The 8318-nt window shown below is 38.6% G+C and overlaps 1 protein-coding gene across 1 annotated transcript in view; it reads right to left on the bottom strand.

The window, feature by feature from the left end:
- Window positions 1-8318, bottom strand: part of ZGRF1 (zinc finger GRF-type containing 1) — a 169624-nt gene that overhangs the window by 64270 nt on the left and 97036 nt on the right. The window contains exons 14-16 of the mRNA XM_042780931.1: window positions 6439-6623; window positions 5126-5319; window positions 3254-3393 (exon numbers count right to left, since the gene is read on the bottom strand). Coding sequence (XP_042636865.1) covers window positions 3254-3393; window positions 5126-5319; window positions 6439-6623 — 519 coding nt within the window. The remainder of the gene's footprint in view (window positions 1-3253; window positions 3394-5125; window positions 5320-6438; window positions 6624-8318) is intronic.

Genomic DNA, 8318 nt, shown 5'->3' with positions numbered 1-8318 from the left:
ACAGACAAGTTTGTCTTGCTGTTGGAGACCTCTTGTATCACCCCCACCTGGGTCCCTGTGGCTGACTGTACCTCTGTCTGGATTCCTGGCTTTTAATCCCCTTTCTCCTACTCTTCTACCCTGCTGTTTTGTGCATCCCTGAGTTGTCCCTGGGGTCTGACTGCTCCTGTGTCTGGGTTCCTGGCTTTTATCCCCTTTCTCCTGCTCTCTGGTCCTGCTGCTTTGGGCAGGCCTGAGTGTCCTTTCCTCACCTAATCCCTTCAGCTGATTGCTCTTCTCTCTGGCTTCCTGGCTTTTAATTCCCTTTCTCCTGCTCTTCCGGCCTGCTGCTTTGGGCGTCCCTGAGTTGTCTCTCCTCACCTTTAACCCTGGGGCTGACTGCTCTTCTGTCTAGATTCCTGGCTTTTATCCCCTTTCTCCTGCTCTTTGGGCCTGCTACTCTGGGCGGGCCTAAGTTTGTCTCCTCACCTAATCCCTTCGGCTGACTGCTCTTCTCTCTGGCTTCCTGGCTTTTAATCCCCTTTCTCCTGCTCTTCCCACCTACTACTTTGGGCATCCCTGAGTTGTCTCTCCTCACCTGTAACCCTGGGGCTGACTGCTCTTCCCTACATGAATGGGATCTTCTAAAAATTAAATTTTTATGTGCTTCCAAAGACTTCTCCAAAACAGTCAAAAGATAAATCTACAGATTTGGAAAAAATATTTCTAAATGACATAGCTGACAAGGGACTTATCTCTAGAATTTATAGAAAACTCCAACACCTCAATAACAAAAAGACAAATAATCCAATTAAACAATGGGCAGAGGATATGAATAGACACTTCACCAAGGAGGATATTCAGGAGGCCAACAAACATATGAAGAAATGTTCATGATCATTAGCCATTAGAGAGATGCAATTCAAAACCACAATGAGATACCATCTTGCCCGAGCACTAGCACCAAAGTTCAACAGGACAGAAAATAACAAATGCTGGTGAGGATGCGGAGAGATTGGGACTTTCATACACCACTGGTGGGACTGTAAAATCGTACAACCACTGTATAAAGCAGTATGGCAATTCCTTAAAAAGATGGAATTAGAAATACCATTTGATCCAGCCATTCCATTACTAGGTATATATCCAAAAGAAGTGAGAGCCATGAGAAGAACAGACATATGCACACCCATGTTCATTGCAGCACCATTTACAATAGCAAAAAATGGAACAACCTATGTGTCCATAAGCTGAGGAATGGATAACCAAACTATGGTACATACACACAATGGAATACTATGCAACCCTGAACAATAACATAAAATCTGCAAAAAAACACATAATGTAGATGAACTTGGAGGACATTATACTGAGTGAAGTAAGTCAATCACAGAAGGACAAATATTGTATTAGGCCGTTATTGTAAAAGTCAAGGAAAGGTTTATATATGGAAGGAAATTTTCTTCGTTGCTTACCAACGGTGGGAGGGAAGGGGAGGGAACGCTATTAGCTAGGTAGAGATAAGTACTGATTTTGGTGAAGAGAAGGGCAATGTACCAAATGTGAGTGATCGACATGGTGGCAGTGAGGAAGAAGAAGACATAAAGAGGTACATGGGAGGTACAGACAACAAAGATGAACCCTTTTGCACATACAGCACTGCGTTGTCAGTGAAGGCAAACATGGGTATATGGGTAGATAGATGGGTGGACAGGCTGAACCATTAGGTATGTCTATGCAGAGGGGCGGCTCAAACCCACCAGCCCCTCCTTGGAAGGAAGGTTGGACAATCTATTTCCGTAGTGATACTGCCTCAGAAACCAAAGGAGGGGTCCCTATGAGTCGGGGCCGACTCCATGGCACATAACAACAACAACAACATGCAGAGGGGAGTGTACCCAAGACCATGTGTATAGGGTTGGCAGACAATGGTTCTACAAGTGAATTTGTATGTTCTGTAAGAATTCCCAGGTATAAATAGTAGAGCTGACAAGAGACAAAGTTGTAGTCATTTCTTGGTCACAGCCAGCTACCTAGAGGGAATGACTAGTTGAACCTGTGGGCTTGGGACCACAGTTGCAGGGGACATCAAGCTCAATTGGCATAACATACTATACAAAACATTGTTCCACCTCCTACTTTGGCGAGTAGTGACTGGGATCTTAAAAACTTACAAGCAGCCATCTAGATGCAGCGATGGGTCTCTCCTCATCCAGAGCAAAGAAGTATGAAGAAAACCAAAGATTCATGGAAACAGTTAGTCCTAATAACTGGTACACCATGAGATCCTCAGCCTATAAGACTATGAGACCAGAAGAACTAGATGGTGCCCAGCTACCACTGTCAACCACTCGGAGAGGGATCTACATAGGGGATCCTGGATAAAGAGGGAGAACAATGTAGAACAAAACTCAAAATCATTTGGGAAAAAAAAATAAGGTTTGCTACTCTGATAGAGCCTGGTGGAACCACTGAGACTATGGCTCCTAGCTGCCGTTCAGTTCTGGAATTGAACTCACACCTGTGGCTTCCAGCCAAACAAAAGACAGGCATATGAGTTGAACATGTATCTGAGGTAGATACACTCCTTGGAGAGAACAATTATGGGAGAACAGAAGGGCTGTGTATGCACAGGGAGACAGCTCAGGGGGCAGCTGTGCATGGAGGGATGGAATTGAGACAAAAAAAAATTAAATTTAAAATATGCTTTTGAGAAATGGTCTAATTTATTATACAGGAATTTACAATATATTGTTGTTGTTGTTTTTGTTAGGTACCATCATGCTGGTTCTGATTCAGTGACCCCATGTACAACAGAACAAAGCATTGCCTGGTCCTGCACCATCCTCACAATTGTTGCTATGTTTGAGTCCACTGTTGCAACCACTGTGCTAACTCATCTCATTGAGGGTCTTCATTTTAATCACTGACCTGCTAATTTACCAAGCATGACACCCTTCTTCAAGGATTGCTCCATTCTGATAACATGTCCCAAGTATGTGAGATAAAGCCTTGCCATGTGTGCTTCTCAGAAGCATTCTGGCTCTACTTTTTCCAAGACTGATTTGTATGTTCTTCTGCAGTCCATCGTATATTCAATATTCTTTACCAACACCATAATTCAAATGCATCAATTCTTCAGTCTTCCTTATTCATTTCATGATATACAGTACTATCAAACTTACTTTTAAAAGTTTCTTTAATGTATTTATAAAGCTGTATGTTACTGAGAAAAAGACTAGACTATATCACCAATATGATCAGATCAACTTACTTTTGCTGTAACTTGAGGAACTTTCCTTCCTACTCAGCTTAAGATACAGTTTGCTTTTAGGTTCATTATAAAATTCAGGATTTACAGTAGTAAACTTCTTTAGTTTGCCATATTGTTTTCCCTGGAAATCACATCCTTTTCTACAAAAGAAAATTTAAAAAAATAATAAATTTAAGTATTAAGGTATTGGTTTTTTAAAGTACAGTTTGAAAAGAACACAGTATTTGTATGTTTATATATTTTAGTACATGTACACAAAATATAAATAGACTCTGCTAAATAAAATAGTAGCAATATTCACAGAAATGTCATCAGTTTTAAAAGATTACTCACTGCTGTTGAGTCAGATCCAACTCATAGCAACCCCTCCTTAGGTTTCTCAGGTGGTATCACTATGGAAGTACGTTGCCCAACCTTCCTTCTGAGGAGTGGCTGGTGGGTTTGAAATGCCAGCCTTCTGGTTAGCAGTCAAATGCATTAGGTACTACGCTACCAGAGCTCCCAAAAGAGATTGGGAGAGGCACATATCTAAATGATTGGGTACCTCAACCAAAGATGGATGAAAACAATTAGTCCAAAAGAGCAGTGGACCATGCAAACATCAGCCTATATGACTATGAAACCAGTGCCTGGCTACTACTGCTAACCACTCGGAAAGGGATCAGTATAGGAGGACATCCTGGATAGAGTGGAAGAAAAATGTGGAACAAAACTCAAAATCATAAAAAGACCAGGCTTACTGATATTGATAGAGAATGGTAAAATCCCCGAGACTATGGCCACTGGTCACCCTTTGGGCCTGGAAGTGAACTCACTTCTGTGGGTTCCAGCCAAACAACTGACAGGCATATAATGTGAATATTCACACCGGGTAGGCATACTCCTTAGAACAGTCAATTATGGGAGATCAGAAGGGCAGTATTTGCACTGGGATATAACTCAAAGGGCAGGGATGCATAGGAAAGGACACAGGGAAAAGGTAACTACAGGGAGGTAACTACAGGGAGGAAGTGGGAAAAGAGCTGTTACATTATGGGGATTGAAATCAATGTCATGAAAAAAATGTGTATGAACTACTGTATGGAAAATGAATTTGCTCTGTACACTTTCACCCAAATCACAATTAAAAAAAAAAAGATTGGGTACCTCAGTTTCTCCAACTATAAAATGGGCATAACTCATTCTATTATCACATCATACAGAGTTACTATTATGATTAAAATTAAATAATACATGTAAAATACTTAGAAGAGTATCTGGCAATCAAGAAGTGCTATTATTATTAAATTACCATGCAAATGATCATTATACTTAATATTTGGGTAATTCTAATTCTACAACATAATTATTTCCAAAAAGCAGTGTTCTATTACAGTATAAACTATGTAGCTCTGGCCTGTGAATGACTGCTTACCTATTATTCTACACCACTAAGTTATTCCTGTGGCTTGCTGCATAAGGTTTTCCTTAAGATTGTGAAAGAATTGCACTGACTATATATAAAAATGTTTAGAAAAATAACAAATATGCAAATATTTTTATGCAATATTGTTGATCTTGCTTACATGTTTACAAAAAACCAAACTCACTGCCGTTGAGTTGATTCGACTCATAGCAACCCTTCCTTGGGTTTCTGAGGCAGTATCTCTATAGAAGTAGACTGCCCAGTCTTCCTTCTGAGGAATGGCTGGTGGGTTTGAGCCACCAGGCTTCTGATTAGCAGCCAAATGCCTTAGGCACTACGCCACCAGAGTTTAGAGGGGGCCAGAAACAGATTTAAATAGTCCTTTGTAAGATTGTGGATAGAACTGCACTGAGATTAGGCCCAAACTGATCTAATTGTAGGCAATTATTTGGTATCATAAAACATACCTCACCAAAAGTTGGCATTCCTCGTAGAGTGGTATCTTTTGACTTCTTAAATATAAGCCAATACTCTTTATATCACTTAAAACCATGCTGGGTCGATATTCTGCCTGTGTCAATCCTGGAGACACTTCTTCAAGCCACTTGAAAAATTTACATCGGTCAGCTTTGGGTCCATCACATGTGTAGAACAGACGACCCTAACAGGAAAAAAAAACATATTAAAATTTAGTGAGAAAAATGTTTTCATTTTCCTACTGCTTTGTATTACGTCTGTCAAGATTTTTATAAATATAGCTTGGCGTTTACGTACTCTAGTAAATTAGTTACCATATACCTTACTTTATTATTAATTTAAACAATAAAATAAAATTTAAGGCACTGACTTTTCTATTTTCTTTTAAATGTTTTTAAGAGAAAATTTGAAAGATAGCATTTATTGTTTTTCTGGCTAAAGCTGTTCATTATAGACAAACTTAGGAATAACTAAGCAGCATCTTATTTCTTTCCAGCCTTTTTTCTCACAAAAGTACACACACACATACATGAGGGGATACAGATGTGTATGTTGTTTTCTTTTTTAAAAAACTCAGATAATGATACATTTTCTACTCTGCAACCTCACCCTTATACCTAACAATAAATTGTGAGCATTTATTGAACAGAAATTCTGTGTGCTATGAGCAGTAACTCCTACTTTCGCCCTCCCTCCCACCGCTAGTAATGACTAATAAACTTTGGTCTCTGTACATTTGCGTGCTCTTGTCTTTTCATATAAGTGAAGTCATACAACATTTGTTTTCTGATTGACTTATTTCACTCAGCATAATGTCCTCAAGTTCCATTCATATTGTAACATGTATCAGGACTTCATTTCTACTTTCTGACCAGTAGTATTCCATTGTATGTATAAACCACATTGAAGGTTGATCTTAACTCATATTTCTATATCCTAGAACAGATCTATCATTCTTGCAATAAAAATTTATTCAGATTTTACTATACATTAAGTACTAATGCCTCAAAGAGAAAGGTCTAAATCAAGACTCATTCTTTAGGGAAGCTAGATCAATGGAAGCAGAACAAACAGAATGGAAATAATAAGAATGCTGATGTACTGTGAAAACTGCAAACAATGTCATGGAACAATTTGTATAAAAATTGTTAAATGGAAACCTAATTTGGTGTGTAAACTTTTAACTAAAACACAGTAAAATATTATCAAAAAAAGGACTCATCTTTATCATAAAGCAACAGGTACTTAAATTTTTATAAGACAAGTATTTGGTGAGGTGGAGGGAGGGCAAAGGGAACAATACCTTATTTGGGCCTTCTTTTTTAACCATGACAAGTTTTGCAGGTTGATGATGATGGCAGGATGGCACATTATTTTCTACATTTTTTTGTTTTTCTCCTTTTGAAGATGTGTAAAATGATATATCAATGTTTGAAAGAGCTTTGTATAATTTTTGTGACAATGTAAACAGCAATATATTTAGATGTTCTACAAAAAAAAAATTAAAATTAAATAGAAACATTTCACGCTTGAATCGTATATGTGTTGTTTGTTAACTAAATTTGAAAACAGCCTTTTGACAGAGTCATCTATTAACATACTAATGTTCACTTTTGAAAAGTTTGAATGGAAACTGATTGCTTAAAGGATATAGACTTTTTGGGGGAGAGAGTTATGAATTGTGTCCCCCAAAATGATGTCTTTCCTGGTGACACAGTGGTTAAGTACTCAGTAGGAGTAAGAAATGGCAGTCTGCTTCCATAAAGATTTTCAGTCTTGGAAACCTTAGAGGACAATTCTACTTTGTTCCATAGGATTGCTATGAGTCACAAGTGACTCGATGGCAATGAGTATAGTTTAATTGGTTATGAATTGAACTGTGTCCCCAAAAAAGACATGTTAGAGTCCTAATCCCTGTACTTATAAATGTGACCTTCTTTGGGGAAATAGAGTTTTCTTTGAAGACATTCCCAATTAAGTCATACCAGACTAAGGTGAGCCCTAGTTCTAATCCTTTCTGAGAGATACAAAAGGGAAGAACAGATATGAAGAGAGAGTCCCACACACAGGGGGAAGGTATCATGTGACAAAGAGACAAATGTATCAGTAATCAGCAAAGTAATGCCAAGGATTGTCAGCAGCCACCAGAAACGAGTAGAAAGTCCTCTCTCAAAGCCCACAGAAGGAAACAGCATGTCCAATACTCTGGCTTGGACTTTTAGGCTCCAGAATTGTGAGAAAATAATTTCTATTCTTTAAAGCTACCCACTTGTTGTATTTTGTTATGGCAGCCTAAGGAAACTAAGGTGATAAAAATGTTTTAGAACTAGGTAGAGGTGATGGCTGCATAACAATGTGAATGTAATAAATATCACTGAATTGTACACTTTGAAATGGTTATGTTATATGAATTTCACCCAATGAAAAACAAAATATACCAAAAGAAAATCATTTATCATATATAAAATTTTCCACTTAACTAAGTCATTTGTAACACTTTTAATTTTAAAAATATAATTTAAAAAAAATGTAACTTTAAAAATTATCATTTCCCATTTTTTAGCAATGTACCAAATATGAGCGATCAACATGGTAGCACTGAGGAAGAGGAAGGCATAGAGAGGTACATGGGAGGTACAGACAACAAAGGCAAACATGGCTATATGGGTGGACAGATGGATGGATAGGCTCAACTATTAGGTATGTCTATACAGGGGGGAGTGTACCCAAGACCATGTATAGGGTTGGCAGACAATGGTTCTACAAGTGTATTTGTATGTTCTGTAAGAATTCCCAGGCATATAGTACAGCTGACAAGGGACAAGGTTGTAGTCACTTCTTGGTCACAGCCAGCTACCCAGAGGGACTGAGTAGTTGAACCTGTGGGCTTGGGACCATAGTCACAGGGGCCACCAGGCTTAACTGGCATAACATACTACACAAAACATAGTTTCACCTCCTACTTTGGCAAGTAGTGGCTAGAATCTTAAAAGCTTGCAAGCAGCCATGTAGATGCAACAATGGGTCTCACCTCATCCAGAGCACAGAAGAATAAAGAAAACCAAAGATTCATGGAAACAATTAATCCTATGGTACACTATGCGATCCACAGCCTATGTGACTATGAGACCAGAAGAACTAGATGGTGCCTGGCTACCACTGTCAACCACTCAGAGGGGGATC

The sequence above is a fragment of the Orycteropus afer genome, unplaced genomic scaffold (genome assembly GCF_000298275.1).
Source record: "Orycteropus afer afer isolate SDZICR_OR568_19922 unplaced genomic scaffold, OryAfe1.0 scaffold00071, whole genome shotgun sequence".
In the NCBI taxonomy this organism is placed as follows: Eukaryota; Metazoa; Chordata; class Mammalia; order Tubulidentata; family Orycteropodidae; genus Orycteropus; species Orycteropus afer.
Note: the sequence above shows the minus strand (reverse complement) of the source record. Positions and strands in the feature narration are given on the sequence as shown.